This window comes from Stegodyphus dumicola, chromosome 4 (assembly GCF_044657685.1).
Source record: "Stegodyphus dumicola isolate Sdum_Otavi_A_Nest chromosome 4, ASM4465768v1".
NCBI lineage: Eukaryota > Metazoa > Arthropoda > Arachnida > Araneae > Eresidae > Stegodyphus > Stegodyphus dumicola.
Genome location: NC_140771.1, coordinates 218675795 through 218698646, shown reverse-complemented (window position 1 = coordinate 218698646; position 22852 = coordinate 218675795). Strand labels below are relative to the sequence as shown.

The 22852-nt window shown below is 30.5% G+C and overlaps 1 protein-coding gene across 7 annotated transcripts in view; it reads right to left on the bottom strand.

The window, feature by feature from the left end:
• LOC118196087 (ral GTPase-activating protein subunit beta) overlaps positions 1–22852 on the bottom strand; it is a 162295-nt gene that overhangs the window by 19958 nt on the left and 119485 nt on the right. For 5 of the 7 annotated variants that reach the window (XM_085815994.1, XM_085815999.1, XM_035367479.2 and 2 more), the window contains 8 exons: positions 21821–22019; positions 17628–17716; positions 8902–9026; positions 4568–4738; positions 4415–4487; positions 4147–4317; positions 3243–3375; positions 2835–3014 (listed from right to left, as the gene is read on the bottom strand). In XM_085815994.1, coding sequence (XP_085672120.1) covers positions 2835–3014; positions 3243–3375; positions 4147–4317; positions 4415–4487; positions 4568–4738; positions 8902–9026; positions 17628–17716; positions 21821–22019 — 1141 coding nt within the window. The remainder of the gene's footprint in view (positions 1–2834; positions 3015–3242; positions 3376–4146; positions 4318–4414; positions 4488–4567; positions 4739–8901; positions 9027–17627; positions 17717–21820; positions 22020–22852) is intronic. The other 2 variants (XM_085815996.1, XM_035367480.2) reach the window with 2 other exon arrangements.

Genomic DNA, 22852 nt, shown 5'->3' with positions numbered 1-22852 from the left:
TGTGCCATTTTCCCTTGCATAAATCACAAACTGAGATATATATAATTAGATAGCATAAATTCTTTTTTATCCTTTACATTACTAGTGCAAATAACGAAATGAAATAATTTTCCCTCCATAACACAGTATTTATATTTTCAGAAATCATTTTTTTAACATAATTCAAATTTGCATGTTCCTAATGTGGATTAATTTTCTTCTCTAGAAGCTAAATATTTTTTAACTATGGTTCCTTTCACCTGAAGGATCTACACTTAATATGCTCCTATCAAAATTTGAAATGGTTTGTTTAACTTCAGTGCCATGAATTCATGTTGCATGGTATTTCTCTTCTTCTGATCCTGTCAAATCAAAATTAACTGTACTTACAAACAAATTATGCTTATATGAACTCCAATGGAAGATTTGTGCTCTTAGAATACATATTAATTTTTTAATAATTATATAGTATACATTTTTCACTTAAAATATCTTTTTAAGATAACATACTTTTAATGTTATAAGAAGTTTCCTATTTTGACATACATTTCTGTAACTGCAAAAATATTTCAACCATTATCAAATAAATATATTGCTTTTTCCAAATATAAAATTATTGAATCATTTGACAAAACACTTTTTTTTTTTCATTTCCCTAATTTGAATTGAAATGTTGAAAAAAAAAGTACAATAATAATAATAATAATAATAAAAAGTGTGATTAATTTAATAATCTGAAAACTAATTTTGTACCTCAGCCATAACTGAAAAAAAATCAAACAGCTATTTATCAATTATCAATTTTGGCTGAAATCACAACTTATTTTTTCTAATATAATTATGAAGTAAAAAAAAGGAAACAAAGGATTTATTTACAGGCTGAATAATAAATTTCCAAAACATAAAAGCCTCGCTTTTAAAAGATTTTTCAAGCAAAATTTTTGAAAATATGACCAATCTGATTTTAAAGTAAGAGATTTTGCTTCAAACAATAAGCATATTTCATACAAGGTTATGTATATGTTTGTATGTATACATAAAAATGTTAAGCACTAAATACATCTTTCATCTTACTTATTAGATGTTTTTAGCCCAAAGGGCTATTAATTTTATTTTGGCATTTTACCTCAATTCACATTCTGCCTTGATTCACTTTTCAAACTGTTGCCACCAACTATTACAGCCCTATATTATATTTACAGAAATTAAATAATGAAGAATTTACATAAATGTATGTATGTTTCACACATTGTGATAAAACAATGGTATGTAGATCCATCAAATTTTGAATAACACAATCCTCCAGCGAATATGGGCATCTGGAAGCCCTAATTTAGAATTTTTTTTATTATCTATTTCATATTTTGTCAAACATTAAAGAATTTTTGATTAAGAAACTCAACAATTTCAAAGCAAAGAATGGCAACATTATGCAATTAAAAAAAAAAAAAAAAAAAAAAAAAAAAAATCCCTAAAGCATGCGAGTGCATTGGAAATTCTAAAGATATGCTCATTTTAAAATTATTCTGTGATATTGCTGTTGAACTGAATTTTATCGTTTAAGTGTGAAGAACATGATATTTAAAAAATAAAGGAATAACATGATATTTAAAAAACAAAACATTAAGAAAGTTTTCTGCCAAAAAATGGTTTTAATAAAGTTGGGAGGGGGGGAACCATGAATGCAGTACTTTTAGTGCGGGTAGTGATCACTACCAAAATCTATGCTTTTCTGCCAACGTTTTGGTAGTAAAGCCTTCAGCCCAGAAACTTGTTGGCCACGAGTCCAAAGGGTGTGGCAAAAGATCCAATTTGAATCTGCACAGAGTCCACCCAGTGAATGTAGACACATGTGGTCTTGCATTATCTTTATGGAACATTAACTTTTTGTACTGGAATTCAGTTCGATGTTTTTCCTTGATGGCAGTGTCAATACAGACTAGCATCTTGCTGTACACCTTACGACCATACTGTCGAATGCTTAATCTTTTCCCACATTATCTTTGTGGATACCACAGCAATACCACTACACCCAAAGCATGATCTTTTTTGTTAGTCAAATTGCACTTTGCGACATTGCTGATGGGCTCACCCGACAGAGACCAAACCCTTTTCAGCCTGTGTTGTTGAAGTAATTCCACTTTTCTTCAAAAGTGATAATCTGGTCCAGAATTTTGTTCTTGCATTGATAGAGAAGATTAGTACAGGCCCAAGCATATCCGTCCTTATCTGCTTGAGTCAGCTCATGCGGAGCCCAGCTATTGAACTTGCACGTCAAGTTTATGTGATGCATAGCATGACTAATGGACAGCACTAATTTCTAATTCCTTAGCAAGCTCTCGAGTGGTTGCATCCTGATCTTCTTCCACAAGTTCCCACAGGCATGCCTCATCGACATCATTAGGTCAGCCAGAGCAATTTGCTTCTTGAATATCCTTGTTTTTGAACTTTTGGTACCAAACCCTCACAGTGTCATATGATGCAATATTTGTACCTAAAGCTGTATGCATGATTTGGTATGCATGTATGACAGCTGTAGCTGACTTTTTGTAACAGAACTGGAAGTAAGTGATGGTTCTAATCTGGTAGCACGATAGTTCCACTTCAGACACCTTGTACATAATGATAACAATATTTTTCTTACAAATTTCACCGCACAGTGTTCTAAAGCAAGTCTCATTTTTTTCAAATTCTAAAAATCGTTTGACAAAATATGATTAAACACGCCATGCAAACTGTTTGTGCAGACTATATTTGAGGCAGTGGGAAACTTCCACTAAAACCTGATAAAAACAAGATAAGTAAGCAAACTAGGCAATAATTTTGAAAGACAAATATGATTAATAATAACTCACCTTTATTTCGAAGAGTTACATTGTCACCGAAGTCATGTACTTTTGTTTCTTTCCTAAAACTTCTCTCCTGAGAAACAGGGCTTGGAACAACAAAAGCCAGTTCAGAAGAAACATCAGACCAATATAACACTTTATGCTTACCATTATAAACGCTAACTGTCTCTTGTTCAGGGATGGAATCTTATAAAATGAAAAGAAAATGATTAAAGATTTATGAGTTTTTTACAAACACAAATATAGAAAATTATGTCAGTGTTTAAAAATTACACCTAATTTTTTTAATTACTAATATAATTTTTCAGAATAAATTTTTAGTAACTTTAAACAATATTAGCCAATATACAATTCTAAATTGGAAAAGTATCCATGCCAAAAGAAACTGAAACATGAAGTCATCAGAAATCATACCCAAGTCATCATTTGGAAGAATCTTCCATGCAGTAGAAATGTGGCCCGTCCACCCAGCATGTTTTTTTACATCTACAGGCCAACCTAGAGACCTTAAAAATTCCAAGAAATGAGGATGGATATTTTCAGAAGTCTGAAAAATGAAAAATAATTTATTAAATATAGTAGAAAGTAGCTGTCAAAATTTAATATATATATATATATATATATATATATTTAACAATTATAAAATGAAGAAATCAAACAGCGATTTTTACCTATTTAAACTTCTAACAAAGTTTATATGTTAATTTGTTAGCATATCAAAATTAATTACTTTTAGTAAACAGCCCATTTATTTCTTTGCATAAAAATTAGTACATCAAATTAATGATAATGATTGCTTCTCTCGACTGTTTTATAAATTTTTAATTAAGCAGTAGCTCATGATTATAAATCATTAACATAAAAGTTCACATAGATTAACTCTTTAAGTCACTTATAAATAATTTTATGAAATTTTTTTGTTTTCTCTTTGTGTATGACTTAAATATACTCTATTATAACCAAAGGTAAGAGTAGAGCTATGCATGGAATATTAAGTCATCAGTTTTATGTACATACATACATTCATACGATTATTTTATTACATTTAGTTAGAAATGTGATTGGCTTATGTGTCTAATTTTACTTTGACCATTTCTCCTGTAATTACTAAAGGGTTAGGAGTTGCATTTTGATTATCTTTTTTCCAATAGGTGGATCAATTCTGAATATATATTTATTTGCAATTACATTTTTCAAAATCTCATTCAGAAACTATACAGGGAATTAAATTAACAATTTATTAAAAATTACTTTTACATTATACACTACTTTAATAAAAATCATTTTAACAGAAATATTATATATAGAAAATACTAACTACATTTTGCAAAAAGCTATCAACAGAAGTCTGCCCACTTTGAACATAGAGTATGAAAACAGTGTCAGCCGTTCTACTTGGTGTGCTGTCAATTTCTTCCAATTTATTAGGAAAATTGTCTGCAAGTTGATCTAGTACAACCAAAGATGGTAAAGGCTGAGTCAAAGATTCCTATAACAATTAATAAATATTCACTTTCTAAGTATATATGCAAAACACACATTCACAAATGTACTTAAACAGTTATATATGAAAACCAATAACATGCCTTTAATGCTTCTGAATTCAAAAAACCAAGATGGGAAAGAAACAAGCGAGAAGTCTGGAATTCCTGGCAAAGACTTAGAAATACAACAATTATAGCAAATTGCAATAGAAAAAAAAATTATAATCAGATCTATCTAAAAAGTTTTTGTGTTACCTGGGAGCTTTACATTCAGTTTCAGGATTTGGATACTCGTTATATTGAGAATCCTCCGCTTTTTTCACTGAAGCTTCAAAGTTGATCTGGTTTTCAATAAGTTTCACAAGCTTTTCATGCTCTTCAGCACTAACTCGAGAAATATTTTCTAATGAAGGTATGCTTTTATCTCTGCAAACATTTAGGGATTTCACCAAGTATAATTTTTCACGCATCATTTATTTAAAAAGCACTATAAAGTTATTTTAGGTTTCATGCATAAATATTTCTAGATATTTTTAGCAGCTGTACACATACACACAGAATAACAGCATTTAGATTTATTTTCATGCAAATGATTCCTAAATTCTAAATTTGGAAAACAGTAAGATAAAACAACGTTCAATACAGGTATAATAATTTTTTAACTCGTATTATGAAGAGACATATTTTTGATTATCATATTTCCTGGCCCATAAGACATACTGTAAACAAGGAATGCATTGTGATTTATTAGGGTAGAATTTATGAAAAATATTTAGATCAAACAGAAAAGAATCAAAGTACTTATTTTAATGACAACACTTATACACAATAAAAATGGAACTGTTATATTAAAAAGTTAAGAAAGTTAAGGGTTAATCTTTGGATTATGGTAACTTAGCAATTTTTTGGTGAAAATTTGGTGACCAACCCTGTTACAGCAACCTGCTAGTTTTGTTTTGAACACCATTTCGTTTTCATGAAGTAAAGGCATTTTTTTTACACTCAACATTTTTTCCTACAATCTGCTAGCCAAATTACGCTTATACTAGAACTTTTATGGAAAAAAAATGCTTAATCATGATGAAGATTAGGTGTGAAATTGGGAGAAAGTGCAGAATCGCAAACTGCTTGCCGCGTTTTTAAGAATTGCACATACACGGTATCCATGTACACGTCGACCTATTTTCACTTAAAAAAAATATCCCAGAATTGCACAAAAATGGCATTGCGCACAGTCTTGACTTTATCCATGTACACTGCCAAAGTCTTAGCTAGTAACCTTTATCGCCTTACCAAAATGTCGCCAAACTACCTGTTACCATATTCCAAAGATTAGTCAAGTTAAGAACTATATCAGTGTTTATTCATCACAGAATTACAGAAATTCATCATCGCTGGTGGTGATATCATATATGCAATTATTTTCACATTGGTGGTCACTGTTACTGGATTTGTCACTTTCTTTATACACAATATCATCTTCACTTCTATCTAGCACACTGCTAATTCCACATTTTTTAAAGGATTTCATGACAGTCTCACTTTTAATTTTCTGCCAGGACGTTTTCACCCAATCACAAACACTACAAATTGACCAAGGGTTCATTCTTCCCATCAGAGTAACATCATGAGTTGGAGTCTCAATCCACTTTATCCACTTGTCATGTATAAATCTCTTGAAGGTTTATTGATTGAAACAGCCAGAGGCTGTAGGTGAGAAGTCATTCCACCAGGAATCATAGCAAGATGAATCTTCAGTTCAGTAGCAAAGATTTTTGCTGACTCTGTTACATAGGCCTTAAACTAATTGTGCACTAATAAAAATGATTTCTTCAGAAGTGCACCTGGATGGCTGTACCCCATCTTCTATAACAACTACTTCATATCCTCTACACCTCCATTTCATCAGTAGGTTAGACATGAATATAAGTTCTATGTTAGGCAGCATTTTTTCTTTAAAGATTAACAAAGGACAGAGTTTCAAACCATCAACACAACAAGCAAGAACAGCAGTATAGTGTGTCTTCTTGTTGCCAGAAGTTTTCATCATTACTGCCTTAGCACTTTTAATGTCCACTGTTCTATTTTATGGCATGTCAACATCAAGAATACCTCATCTATGTTTCCTATTTGTCCTATCTCAGGTATTTTCCCCCTCAGTTTAATGATATATTTGTAGAATTCTAAAAAGTCTTTTTTTTTTTTTTTTCAGATTCAAGTGGCAGTTTTTGTGCTATTGTAGTTTTGGTAAACATGCACAAACTATTTCCCTTTATGAATATCTCGCATTATGACATGCCCCAGAAATATCAGCAATAGACATATCTATCTATAATTTTCTCACTTCAATAAAAATAATTTTCATTGAAAGAATAATCTTATTCTTCCTGTGATTTACAGTCCAGTTCTTAATACATTTCTCAAGCTTTGGCCATTTAGGAGCACATGAACGTAAAGTTCTTTTATAATTTGCATTTACTAAATCCATTTCTGCTTCCTCCATTCTCCAATCATCTAAACAAAACATAGCATTTCTTTTTACAGCAAAGAGTAGTAATTGAAGGGAATATCTTCATTCATTCCATTTGCCGCATTTTGCAGTTATTGTGTTTTGGAGCAATATCATTTTTTCTATCACATTTGTTCACATCGTGTCTTTTTATGACAATTTTGGTAATTTCCAATCATTGTTATTAGTGTTTAAGTATACTAGAGGAATATTTCATAGATCCCTGTACAAAAAGAACAAGAACAAATAAACTCCAAGACCAGAGCTGTAACTAAGTTTTTTAGCACCCAGGGACAATGGAAGATCTCATGCCCTTCCTGTTTCCCAAGAGTAAAAAACATTTCATTGTGAAAATTCCTAACATCCAACTTGGAACCCACTGGATGCTGCATCCAGGGACAAATGTCCCCCCCTTGACCCCTCTAGCTATGCCCATGTGCAAGACCAATAAGTGGAAATGCCCCATTATTTCTTTTTTTACAAGTGCCAGTACATGAGTTCAATTCTAAAACTGAACACTGCATTCTACAGAAGCTTACAGAAAATATGGTACACACTTGCCTAAAGACAAAAAACCCAGTCATCATGGTTTCCCGGTAGAAAATATTCCTTAGCTTTTTGCTTGTATTTATAGTCAAGGGATCATAATATATAATGATTCATATCTCAATCCTGAAAAGGGATTTAGAATGTCATTATAGCGAATGAAATTTTATGCAAGACTATATTCTTGATAAAGCATGTGGCATGTATAATAATTTTCAAAGCTTTACTCGGAAGGACCTAGAGTACTTTCCTAAAAGTTTTTTACGTGTACAAAAAATTGGTGTTATCAAAGAAAGATATAAATGTCATTTCATGTTTAGGGTGAGGCTGAAATCTATACCCTACAAGTGAATATATAAACATTATAGCTTTCGAAGAAAAAAAAGAGACTACATATTAGTGTTAACATATGTATATTCAGCAAATAGCATATAAAGCATTTTCTAGATTTTTGAACTAATTGTATAATCAGGATATTAACTTGGAGTTGAAAATGACAAAAAGAATGCTGTAGATGTCATGCTAAAACCACCTTTAAATGATAGTGAATTAGGAGCTTTTGCAGATGACCCATCTGCTTCATCAGCTGGAACTCATGATCAATGTCCAGATGTATGATAGATTAAAAAGAGTATCTCTGTTGTAACAGTTTAGGATCTAACTAGTTTTCTAGTGCTTCTCTGATTTTGAGGCTGATTATATGCCAAGATTTGTTGGTGATTATTAACCTGAACTTGTATGAAAGCTATTTATTTACAGCTTTAAAGCATGCATGATTATACTAACAAAAATTATTATGAAGTAAACAGATTAAATAATAGTACTGTGAACAGCTTTAGTATTCTGTCACTAATATTGTACTTATTAAATTGTGAAAAAGTAGTTATAAAATTTTAACTGTTAAAATTTTTAATCTTATGAATTTCTCTCACCCCATAACATTACAATTACATTACTTCTATAAATGCCATAAAATACATAAATTCCAGTTTTTGCAAATATTTTTATCTTTTATTACTATTATACTAAAAATAGTGATTAACCCTGGAAAGAAGCAAACAAATTGTGTGCCTCTGATAAATTAACACTTAGAAAACCTTAATAACAGATAGCTACCCTGAACAAGAAAACAAACAGAAAACTAGATTTTTTGCATGAAACAGTTAAGTTATGAATACAAAGAAAATTTAAAATGCTTTTCAGCAAATAATAATGATTACACAAAAGAGCCATGCTGCATTCCGGTTTAAGAATGCATAATGTAATAATAACTTTTATAAGAACTAGATTAAAAAAATTCTTATTTTATTGCCACATTAAATTTATTGTAGCAGAGAGGAACTAAACCCACAATATCTTGAAACATACCTGTAAATTAAAAAAAAAAATAATTTATTGCACTAAGTTGTCCATAGTATTCAATCACATTTTTTCTCATTTACATATTTTAAAAGAATTTATTTATGCAAACACAATACACAGGGAAATAACTAGCATGAAATTTCAATGCAAAGAACATAAAGATAATACTCACGCTTGACATGCTGGGATCTTATCTACAGCCTCAGGAAAATACCTTTGCTTAATGTTGTGTACAAGTCCAACATCATTCATTGGCAGAGGCCTACCAGGATTCAAAGCATAATATTTGCTGCCAGACTAAAAAAGAACACATAAGCTTTTTTAAGAAATACAGAAAATACACCTAAATATGCCACACACACACACACATATATATATATATAATTAAAAAAAAAAAAAAAAAAAAAAACCCAAACTATGAAAATGTGCTAACAATCATCGAATACTGAATTGTTTAAATTATTATAAGTAATATATTTATTGCGAAAACTTATTCTCATTAGCGATGGATTTTCTTATAAGTATTGGCAATAATAAATCTGTTAACTTACTCAATTATTTGATTTTACACTTTTCCTTAAACACAGATTATTTATTCATTTAGTACTTTATAAGTTTATAAGTTATTATAAGTGTTTGTGTTGAAAATGCTTTTGTTTAAATACAAAATGAACTAGCAATTGTGTCATTATTTATTCAAAAAATTAAACAGAAAAAGAAAAGGAGCAAAATAAATTTTAAGACAAGCTTTTAAAGACTTTTATACTAGATTAACTAAATTTAATAGATAGATGGATTTTATGAAAATATAATTTACAAATAGAAATTTTTTATTTATTTATTTAATTTTACTAAAAATAGAATTTAAAAATGATCAACAATGATTAAATGAGGAAATATTCATTAATGTTTTGATCATCAAGGGCTGAGCAGATAAAAAATGTCAAACACTAGCAATCCACGAAGAATTTTCTCAAAGTGTAACATGAGTATAAACAAATTTATCTGGAAAGATCCTCCATGAAGACATCCCTTCAAAAGCAGATACCTTTACTGTAAAATTACCTACACTAACCTATAATTTTATTTATATTTTTTATTTCTGTGAATTAAAATTAATAATTTTTAACTTGAAAATACAAGACACATTTTTCAATGTTCACTTTCATAAGTGTTCAATGACCAGAATTCTTTCTTTTAAAGTTCTTAACAGTTTGAAGATTACAAACATCACCAATAAAAAGCATTTCTCTCTTCTCAGTCTTTTCCCTCCCTCCTCTTTCTAAGTTCTTAAGAATTCAAATCTAATGTAGAATCCTTAAACACATGCATGAATATTATTAACAGAAGAGCTGGAAGATGAATTTATAGACAATCAGGAATTTTGTAAGCAATGGGAAAAGAAAACATGAAACATATATATTATTGCGATTCTTTTAAAAGAAAAATGCTATTTATAATAGCAAGAAGAAAAGTTTTATCTATAACAAAAGAAGAGAAACACATGTTGATAAAAGTAGATATTAAATTTTTGATCAAAAGCAGATAGCAAAAGGCTAATGTTAATGGCATAAATGTTCATTCGCAGTCTGCTATATCTTGAAACAGAAGTTTCCCTCCTTTTGTAATTAATAATGAGGGAAAAACTTTATGTCATTAACTTTCCTGTTAAAAAACAGTTGCAATATTTCCCTAGAACGTCACACTTTTATTAATTCGCAAAACTGCTGCCTGGATTCTTTCTTAACCCAACTTTGAAGTTATTATTATTTTTTTTCCCTTTCAAGATTTAAGATTCACCTATCTTAAGATATGCATTCTTGGCAATTTATAACAATACTTATCAGTAGGGTTTAATAGATGCTTATAAAACTATTGGGGTTTTGATATTTTGCTCTAGAGAATATGAATTTCATGTCAAAAATGGGAGCATTAAAAAAATCTCCTATAATTAATCAATATTAGTCTATTGATAATTTTTCTTCAACTAAAATTATAATAAATAGCTATTTATTTTATTTACTATGGCATAGCTAATAATAATAATAATAATAATAATAATAATAATAATAATAATAATAATAAAAACAGCCATATATCTTAGGAGAAATTTTAAGAAATAAAGAAGTATATGAATGTAAAATATAAAAAATAGGACATTTTTGGTTTGGTTTATTTAATTATGGCAAAGCACATGAGGGCTATCTGCCTAAAGGGAGGGATGCCTTCATGGAGGACTTTCTAAGGGAAACTGGCTCGTATACACGTTACACATGGAGAAAACCACAAAAGCGCCCATGCAGCCAGCACGTTTGCGGGATTTGAACCTTGGACCAAACTACCAGTGTTCAGCAAATTTACCGCTTAGGCACAGGTGAGCTAAAAAAATAAGACGGCTTTGCTCTATGCGAATCAGCAACCTTTAATTAACTTTCTGCAATTCAGGATCTTTACCTTAGACCAGTACTTCCCAGAGCATTCTAGCTATTATGTAACCGCTAGTATAAATAACAAATGCATGCCCTTTTGTGAACAGAAGCTCACCTCTCCTCCTATGCTATACATCTCGTTGCTGCTTAACCTATCTTTCTCCTTTGTTAGAAATAATGATGATGCAACTTGAAATTCAATCATACTTAGTTTAAACCACTATTGAATATGTAATTTGGAGAATTTCATATGAAGTAAAGCAGTGAAGTAAAGCATGATCTACAGTGGAAATTGAATTAAAGCTATGAAATAAAGATGTGCGCTTAAAAGCTAAATCATCTTGTCTCGTCATTTGGATTTGCCTTACCACTCTGAAAAAGAAATGCCTGAACTTTGATGCCAAGCTTCATCACGACTTCTGGAAATTATTGCATGAATATTTAATGACAGTAAAGTTGAGATTAAAATTCATTTGTTTCTGATGAGAATGCAAAGTAAATATTTAACTGAATATAATATTTTACTATGGTATGAAAAGAGAAATCTCAAAAAATCAATGATACATTTGTTTTTATGCTCACAAGTAACCAGTATAGTGAATGCAGATCTAAACTAATATTATTTAACTAGACTGTGTGGTTTATTTAATATTTAAACCAGCATAATTATTCAGTACAGTATGATAATTAAACTCCTTCCCCTTATTCTGCCACTTTATTTGTTAAAAACCCGATTAGAAGATGCTTCAAAGTTTAAGAGCAAAAATATAAAAAGGGGGTACATTTTTGATTAAATACAGTAATTACTAATATATCCTATCTCATCATTTCAAAAATAGACAATTAACTGATTAAAGCAAAGCATATGCAGTTCATTTGCCTATGAAAAAAATGCCTTCATAGATAGCTTTCTAAGAGAAATGCACTCTAACTTACTTTATTTATGGAATCAAACTACCAATGTTAGCCTTTTTTCTACAATCTAACTGCTAGGTGCAAAATTTATTAAAATCCCAATCCCCCTTTTCAGCTTTGATCCACAGATTGTCCTATACCTGTTTATTTTGTATACACATATGAAATACTGAATAATTCAAATAAATGATACAAAAGGAAATATACCTGTGATTGCTGTAATGAATTTTATGTTACAAATTCAGATATATGAAAATGTAACTTCTTAGTTTTCATTTGGTAAGAATGAAATGCACAGTAAAGGCACTAATATTCAAAATGGCAGCATTAACAAGAGAAAAGGCTCATTGTGTGCTAGAATATGCAAAATCGATATTGTCGACCAGAGTTCAGAGATATTTACAGATTAAATTTATTACAAAAGCACATTTCCACCATAACATCACAAGGTGAGTGAAACAGTTTGTGTAGCTGAGCTCCATATACAAGAGAAAAAGTATAAACAGTGACTCATTAACAATGGAATGGAGGAAAATATTTGTATGACTTGCTTATAAAGCCCAAGTTAATGTATCGTGCTGCAGAAAATATGTTTATGAATTCTAGAATATAACAAATTTTTACTTTAGCTGATGCTACCATTTTGGATATTATCACCTCCCATGAACACTTCAAAAACAAACTTTTTTTATTGCTGTCAAATGAAGATTGGGAAGTTACATTTTCTTCTTATATACACACTTGTGAAATAAATTAATTACTGCAGTCCCAGGTACATTTCCTTTTTGCGCTATTTATTTTGAATTAACCTGTATAGCTGAACCCGGTAGAACATGGCTTTTTTTCATTAATCCAGTCAATTGCCTATAAGGTATCATCTCCATCCTTTCCACATGTCTTCGTGGTGTAATTGGAAGCATACTCAACACTCAACACATATTCAAGAGATACAGGGTTTGAGTCCCAGTGATGGCACTGCAAATTTTTCACATCTCCTGCTTTAAAAAAAAACTCTACAAGTGGAACCCAAACTCAAAGGTGGTGAACGATAACTCATCACTACCAGGATTTGACAATTTCCTAATCCCTAGTTTCCCTTTAAAAGGGGCAGTAAATTAGAACTTTTCTCAATCTTTTCTGCATGCCTTCATAGTGTAATTGGAAGCATACTTGACACATATTCAAGAAGTTCAGGATTCACGTGCCGGTAAGGGCAGTGCATATTTTTCATGTCTCCTGCTTCCCCCCCACAAAAAAAATTAATGCCTCTACAGCCAAATGTGCACTAAAGCAACAAATGCGGTAGCTTAGTTATATCATGTCATGAACACCCATGCAGTGATGGATATATATATATATATATATATATATAATGTTTAATATGCACAATGCTAAATTAATAAAATTCTCTGATTTTTTTAAGTGAAAATAGATTATTGTGCACACAGAGAGAACAACAGTTTTCATTCTTCCCATGTACATAGTGAAGTTTTTGCTTTAAAAAAATCAGAAAATTGTATAAATTCGACATCACACATACACTTATCCTTGCATACATTACACATTATACATAAAATAGTTACTCTTTTCATGAAACTTTGTATATCACTACAGTTGCTGCCATGGAGGTAGATTTAATGCCAACATTATATTTCACTGTTAACAGAAAAGTACCTAAATTAGTTTTTAACAATTGATTAAAACACCTGAATCAGATTGTTTAACACTACATGCAGCATTTCTCTGAAATTATTAATATTGAGAGAATTTTTTCTACACGTAAGATTATTTTATTTGCTGTACATACTGCCTACATTAGGAATATAATAAAAATGCTCAAGACAATTAATTATGATTAAAATCTGTAGTGCAGAGACAGTAAAAACGATCATTATTGTTAGAGAGTGGCTAATATAATCATGTTTTATAACTTGTTTTTCATACTGAGAAATATGACAACTGATTTTGAAGAAACTGCCATTCAAGATATATTTGATTACTTTTATTTAAATAACTGAAGTTAATTATGACCATCATTAAGATCTGCCATCTTATTAAAGTCTGAGTGTGGTAAAAGATCAACTAACCAGACAGCTTAAGTAACTGGATTATTTTAAAATTTTAGATTATTTTTTTATCAAAAATTTAGCAGTTGAGAGGAAAGCCATTATATAGCAAGTACAACACTACAACTCAGAATCCTGCTTATAACATCTCAAATGCGAATACAATTAGATGACTCTCTGATGTTGATTATCTCCCACCGTCACTCTTATATCAATCACAGAATTCATTCTTGGAAGTGTGATGGATATAATAATTCCAAGAATTTATCATAGGAACTGAATACTCTTCTTAGAAAGAGAAGTGAGGAGTTATTATGGCATGGGAACATATGAGAGATTTAAGTGTTCATGCACGGGAACATATGAGAGATGTTCAATTTGCCTATTAAAAGAATTATGCTTAATGCAATGCGGTAAGCTTAACTAGACAGTATGCTGATCATTTCTAACACACAACACACAGATACTGTGATCAGACAGTGTGATTTGGCCCCAGTAATCTATAAAAGTACTGTCACAATACAATAATAAAATCTTTCCTTTGGTTTTATCAAAAACCTAAATAATTTTTGATACGCCAATTTAGTTTTTGTAAGAGAGAATATAAGTTAACTGCTACTTTGTTGTTTTTCCCTCACATTTTGAAAAAATAATTAAAACTTGGGACCTGCTTCAATGGAATGATATGCATTAATGGGTACAATATGTGACCTTAACTGCTAATGGATAAACAATGGCAATGCAACATGAAAATTACTCAAGCATATGATACAAAGTCTGAAATCCAAATGTTCAATATCCAGATCTTCAGACCACCAACCAAAATAAATAAATAAGTAAAATAATAAAAAAGTCCTCTCTTACGAAAACTACAAAAGGATAATAACAAAACAAGGCAGGTGTGCTATAAAAGTGATTTATTTTCTACAGAGTAACTGAGATTCCCGCATGTTACTTTTAAAAACCCACTGGCTAAACAGTCCCACAATGGCCATAACAATGCAACAGTTGATGTCCAGAATCACACATTAGGTCCTTGAGTGGTTGCTATAGAGGGCAGGGCTGGCATTACACATTTGGTGGCCTGGTGCAATTATGGTGAATCCTAATTTTGCTTCTTGATACCTCTCTCTAAAAATTTTCCAGCCGCTACATTCTATTGCTCAGTACCTTTCCTAAATTCAAACAATTCAACCACCCCTGATTGTTGTTGCTTGGTGCTCTTCTAAATTCTAAAATTTTTGCCATCTCTAAATTCTGACACCTTTTTGCATCACACCAGCTGTATCTGCTCTGGCCCTGTATTAAGTAGAATTAGCATTTTTTTATATGACCTAAACAGTAAGTGAAGTCTGAATGTTGATATGTCTACATATCATCTTAGTAGATTTAAACTGATGATCTAAAATCTGGTAATTTCCAAAAATCCAGAATTGCTGTCCCGATGAGTCTGGATCTCAAGCATTACAACGTGTAATTAAATAATGAGCGATTAATTTCTCCAAATTTCTGCTGGAATGATTAGTGAAATTTTGATGGGATTTCTGCTAACTTTCATGATTCAGGGATTTCATAATCAGATAACATGTTTTACTTTCATACCTTTAAAGCTTCTTCAGGATGTTAAGAAAATACATCAGCTTTTATATCTGAAATGACTTCTTTTTAAACTTACATAATGTTAAATGCAGGCTTTTAATATCCAAACTGATAACAAATAAGATGACTGTTTTTATAATTATAGAGCAGAAATTTCTTTTTCCATTCATTTGACTTTTCTCCTATAACCTGCATTTTTTATATGCTAACAATTGGAATTTTGACATACTTGGAATTTCCTATTTCCCAAGCTTTCCAAAGAGTCAAGCTTTTATTGTACTTTTCATTAAAATTCTGAATGCTTACACGTATATAATAATATTACGATATCATATACACATAACATTATATGTATGAAATCAGTATTTCTGAAATTCTAATATGATAAAGACTATGCTACTTATGAGTTACATACTACAGAATTTATAAGAATTTTGCTTGTAATTTTCAATTAAATATTGAAATTACAAAACAGAACTAATCTAAAATAAAAACAGTTAATGGTATTCTCCCAGTACATGAATTACCTTACTTAACTGTGTAGTTACCTTATGGATTGACAGGTGGCACCACTAAAACTATTGTTTTTACACATTTTTTTCTTCCACCATTTTATTCAAATCTGCATGATCAGATTTATTATTTTTTAATATTAATAATTTTTTATGTTTTGCAAAATATTTATTTATATTGCTGTGTTTTATGCTGCATGTAAGAAAACTTTCAGTGTGCAAATAAAAGGATCAAATACTTTTTTAAAAAAAATTAGATTAACTGGTTTAAATATTTCAATGAATTACTTGATATTACTATAACTAAAAGTGAGCTCTTTAAATGTTACGGATATACATTATATCAAGAATTTTGTGCATACAGTGAATGAAACAGATAAGAGGTAAAACAAAATACACCCAATTTTGTACTGCTATAGTTAGCTGTTTGAAAACATACTTACAAACAATTTGCTGTAATATGATTAATTTGAGTATTCAAAACGGGAGATAGTGAATTTAAGAGAGATAAACACTGTTGCCTTCATTTGCTTCTTATTTCAATTCTTAGTAATGTAACCATGAAAAATATAAATTTGTATTTAAGAGTAAATTCATAACAAAGATTCAAAGACGACATTTTAAAAACTCCATGTGAGCTTTGTTCTTTGCAAATTCAACAGAAAAATTGCATGTGTAAGAAATACTAAGCATAAACATTGCTTTTATAAACAAAATAGCCCAAAAAAGATGTGGTGCCATCTAGTATAAAACTGATTAATTAACTAACAAAATCTGGTAGATTGCCAGTTAAGACAATACCCAGTTAATATTGAAAAACTGAGCACCATGTTTTAAAAATGAATTGAACTTTGTTTTCGATAACTTCAAGAAAATAAAACACTTGTAAAGACTACAAATGTGGTATGTCATAGCTGTGATTTTATAATCTTTTTATGGTTTTATTATAACTTCAAAATGAAGTTACATGAGTGGTTTATTATATTATTGCTAAATATTATGCAGATGCTATACAGCTCATCTTTCTTGGATATTTTACTGTGGTCCTACAGATAAATATCAAAAAGAAATTACAAGACAATTAAAACAAAAAAAAAAAATTATGGTTACGTTACTTTCTGGTATCATGAACACTAACAAAATTTTTTAAAAAATGATAATAACAAAGAAATTATAAAAATACAAAGCTGACTGCTATTAATTTGCATTAAAAAAAAGCAGTGCAAGGGCTGTTAATGACACAACAACTTAAAAACAAAAATGAAGCTTTTAAAATAACAAATAAGAAATAAAATTATTTAAATTTATAAAACAAATACAACAGTATTAAAAAATAGCTTTAAACCAGTCTACAAAATGTTCAATACTTAAACTTACTTTATAATGAGGTAAATGGCGAAGTTGAACACACCATGCGTGTCGTCCAAATGGACCTCTGATAAGAGATGTCAAAGTTGGTTGAGGATCTATACACAAAAAAATTGCATCAATTCCAAGCAAAATTAAATAACTTTAGACCATTCACATAAAATACTGTTACGAATTTTATATATATGTAAATAATTTTAGTGAAATGACATGTAAAATTGCAATATCGCTTTTATAATCTAGCATGAAATGCTTTGAGAATGTGGAGCTCCACCAGAAAAATAAGAATACATGTCAAGTCCACTTAACATTAAGGTAAATGTCTATCTTGCGAAATTGGCCTGATAGCAGCAACCTGGCAATGGTTTTGGTGAATAATTTAAGCTCCTAATTGGCAATAAATCACCAAAAGTAGCCAAACAGTGACATTTTGGTCTGATCCCTGTATAATGGTAATTGGTCTTAACTGTAACTGCACCTGGCCCTATATATAACTGTATATCTGCCTTCCAGTAACTTTGAGAAATTGAAAGTACTGGAAATATCTCAGCAGTCAGGGAGAAACTGCATAAGACCAAACAGCATCAGTTGTCAGATTAGTTTTTAGTTCAGAGTACTGAGTGATCTGCATGTGAGCTTTGTTCTTTCAGATATATTTGTAATACTGAATTCTTGTATTTATGATGATGACTTTATTATAGGAAAAGACAGTGTATAGAAGGCTCTAAGCTTATCACACAAAGTTAAACAAATTATGATTGAAGCAAATATGAATTTGCGTAAACGGGTATCTAATGTTCCTGAGCTGATGAAAAGACAGGAAGAAGAAGGGTTTGAAATCCATCCACATAAAAATCAGTGACTCATACGAGACACTTAAGATCTTAGGAATGTTCTGGGATACTAATGAAGACAGTCGGATTATAGACACAACTAGTTTGATAGAATTTCTTAAACATAAGCATAATATGAAAAGTATCATCTTAAAACCTGCAGGGAAGATTTTTGATCCTTTTGGGTTAAAAATTTAATTCATTGTTAGATTAAAATTCTTACTACAAGAATATTGGGTTCAAAAATTAACAAGGGATGATGAATTACCTATGGATATATCTCAAGAGTGGGCAAAGTGGTGGTGTGAGTGTCATTATCTAAGTAAGATTAAAGTTCCTAGATTATGAATCCCAAAGCTGATTCTATAGAGATCCATTGCTTTTAAGATTCCAGTCAGAGGGCATATGGTCCTGTTGTTTACATAAGACTGTGTAAAAAAGAGCAAATTTCTGTGAGTTTTGTTGCTTTAAAATGTCATGTTGCACCTGTAAAAAGAGTTACATTGCCTCTTCTTGAGTAGAGTTACTCGGAGCATTATTACGAGTAGTAGAACCTTTAGGTTCTGAGGTGAAAATGTTGTTTGACCAAGAGAAATCCTCAACAATATTTTATTGGACATACGCCAAAATAGTGCTATGCTGGAATAAAGGTACCAGCACCAAATGGAAATCTTTCATGAACAACAAAGTTAACTAGATAAGAAAGTTACCACAGCTGAGAGACTGGTTCTATAGTACAAGGGAAGACAACTCAGCAAATATTTTGACCCGTGATGTTCAAACTGACTTTCTTGTGAACAGTTCCAAGTGGTGGTCATGCTGTGACTTTCTAACACATCCAGAGATTCCTCATCAGGACTTATAAACTGAGCTTGCTCAAGAAGTGTGTCCAAACGAACTTAAAAAGAATAATGAAGTGCATAGCGAATCTAACTTAGTTTTAATTGCATTTAGTGAACAAAACCTTTTTAATGATATTCTTAATTTGTCTGTTAATTATACTAAATTTGTTCATGTTGTAAGTTTCATTTTCAGGTTTACCAATATTTGTAAGAATCCCAAAGTAAAGAGATATTACTTTACAAGAGATAAAATGTGCTGAGGCATAGATTTTATTAGAAGCAAAAAAAAAAAAAAAAAAAAAGTGAGTTTGTAGGAATAAATCAACTAAGAAGGGGTCAGTGTGTTCATCCCAAAATTAAACTAGCATCCCTGAATATCTTTCTTGATAATATAGGACTAATTAGAGTGAGTGGGCAATTGTCCCATTGATTCTTAACTAATTTAACAGAAATTGAGGGAGTATTGAACTCAAGACCTCTCTCCAATTTCAGCTGATTGCAACAATTTTGAAGCTTTGACCCTAGGTCACTTTTTGGTCAGTAGACCTCTCACAATTCTTGCTAAATTAGATTAACCCAACACAAATGAAAATAGACTTTCTAAATGGCAAAGAATTACTAAGTTCATACAAAAAGTCTGGAAATTATGGAAACATAATTCTCTTAATAACTTATAAGAGCGTCACAAGTGGAAATTTTTAGAAGATATTCTGTTTCGAACCTTTATATTAATAAAAATGAAACTTTACCTTCACCCAAATAGTTAGTGGGGAGAATAGCTGAGGTTTTTCATGGTAGGGATAACAGAGTAATAGTAGTAACTGTAAGATTGCTTAATCCAGTCTTGTTAAAACGAAATGTTTGAGATATTTGTCTACTTTTTGTAGAATGATTTCGTAGATCTCCGTTATAAAAACTTATTTATTCCTAAAGTTTGAATAGCTGTTAACAGGTAACAGCTAAAAACATTTGCTGTAATGATTTAAATGTATATTTTTAGTATTATAATTTGTTATTGTTAGTATTTTATTATAGAACCTTTATATTTACATTCCTTTTGTAATAGCAGTTTTGAAATTGTTAGTTTAAACAGCAGGAGTTTCATGAAATAGCAAAAAAATACTGTTGTTAGTCTATCTCAGACGGGGAAGATCTTTTAGGAACAGCGCATGCATGTCAATTGTAACTAATGCTGATCGTCTTTAAAAATTGTTCTTTTTCTTTGTATTTGCTTTAATTTCTGTTATACTTCATTTTAGTTTTATTATAGTATTTCAGCAGAATACGAGGCAATGATTAGATAATTCAACAGTGATATATTTGAGTATCCATTCTTTTCTTTAATGGGATTGAGATATAACTTTGTTCAGCGAAACTAATGCCCGAGTGTTGTTATAGTAAATAAACATACTAAATTTCAAAAAGTGATTGCATTATTTCTATTATGTATTTATGTATATATCTATCAAAGGAATCAATTCAATCAGGTGTCTTTTACATTGCATTGTGCTTAACAGGTAACAGCTAAAACGTTCTTCATAGTTTGATGTGGTAACTACTGACTGTGTTTTGTCATAACAAGAAGAGCTGTATGAGTACTTTTGTGAGAAGTTCCAGAGATGTAAAGTGTTTCTATAGGGAAAATAACTTTTATAAAGTTATCAGTGGTTCTGTGTGCATTAATTTCATTACAAACCTGTATGCATATAATAATAAAATTAACTGAAATTAATTTGAAATGGAAAAAGCACATTAGATGACTTTAAACATACAATGAAACCTTTTATAGTCATCCACATTCTGAAATTATAACTATTTCTTAAAACATAAGTAAGCATTAAATATTATGTTTCCTAGGTGATAATTTCCACAAAAGATCAAAATAATCTGGTACTGTGAGTGATCATCACAGAAAGTTTCATTCGATTTGTTGTTTATTATTAAACTATAAGCAGTTTAGTGATCTGACATATTAAGACACTTTCAATACAATGGTTCTGAAATGCATACTAAAGGTATTTGCATTCATGACAATTATTTCATTACAGTTTTGGTACTCATGGCAATTTGGGCAATTATTATCCATATGATGAGGCAAACTATATAAAAACAAACTAGAAGTCTGTAATAAATGACTCAGACTATGAAAACATACAAGTCATAGTTAATGGCATTTATATAAATTAGACATCCACATTAATACTGTTATAATTAATTATTAGTGTTCCTTAATTTCTAAAAGTTAATTCTGAAGTTTAATCCAGGATTAACCACTATCTCAATCACTTATTATAAAATATACGTAACACTGATATAAAGTATTTTAAGTGAAAATCATAATTGAAAAATAAGTCTGCATAATTAAAACATAATATGATGCATAATCATTAATTTTAACTTTTCAAAAGATGAGTTTCACATAAGTGCAAAAATATGATTAAACAGTTAACTGCAAATATATTTCTATTTTAAAATAAAACAACATAAGATAGTAAAAAATACAAAGAATATACAATATGATACAAACTTTCACCTTGCTCATTTCCCAAATGCTGTTCAAGAAGAGCCAAAATAATAGAATTGTCCAACGCAAAGTATCGAAAATGCTTTACAACTTCTTCTTTTGTGAGTTCATCATCATTTAAATTTTTACATTGTTGAAGTAATGCTTTCTCATCCAAAAGTGAAGACAAATTTTGTGGACCACATGGAGGAGGAAAATAACCCTAGAGAAAAAAGCAAGAACACATTTTTATTAAAGGAAATTTATTGTTGTTTAAGACAGGTGACTCAAACTGGTTGCCAACAGGCCCCATGTGGCCTCTGAAGCAATTTTATGCAGCTTAACAATACATTTCAGTTATGTATTTCTTTTCATATAGTAGTTGTAGATTTCGATATAGCATATATTCATTGGGCAGTGGATCACAATGTAGTGTTTGTTAAGAAAACAAAAAAGCACTAGCAAACGTTAAAGCAGTCATTGCATTCCAAATGAGTTTCAAGCAGGTGATGGCACAAAGCTTAATGCATATACAGGTATAATAGTCCTTTGACAGACCCAAAAAAGAAGCTAAGGGGAGAAAAAGACATTAATCATCATATCACAGGAAATGAAAATTTAAAATATATCTGGTTGTAATGAAAACTTTCCATCAAAAAACATTTGTAATAAAGTTAGAAAAAAAAACATGAAAACAGTATCTTTAGTGTGGGTAGTAATCAGCACTCAAATCTATGATTTTCTGCCAATATTTTGGTAGTTTCTCAAGGCCTTCAGCCTGGAAACTTGGTGGCTGTGAGTCCAAAAACAGATCAGCCTCATTTTGGACGTCGTATGGAAAATGAAAAATAGCATTGGTGGAAAGGCAACTCCAGATCAATAGCTCTATAGAGATCACAAGTGAATAGTTGTACCCAACTCTTATTTCCATCCCTTAAGTGTAGAGGACCAGCTAAATCCACTCCAGTTACTTAAAAAACTAATGAGTCTCGAACTCTGTCTTCCGGTAGTGGAGTTGGTTCAGTTTCGATTTTCTACAAAGAATACCTTTCACGC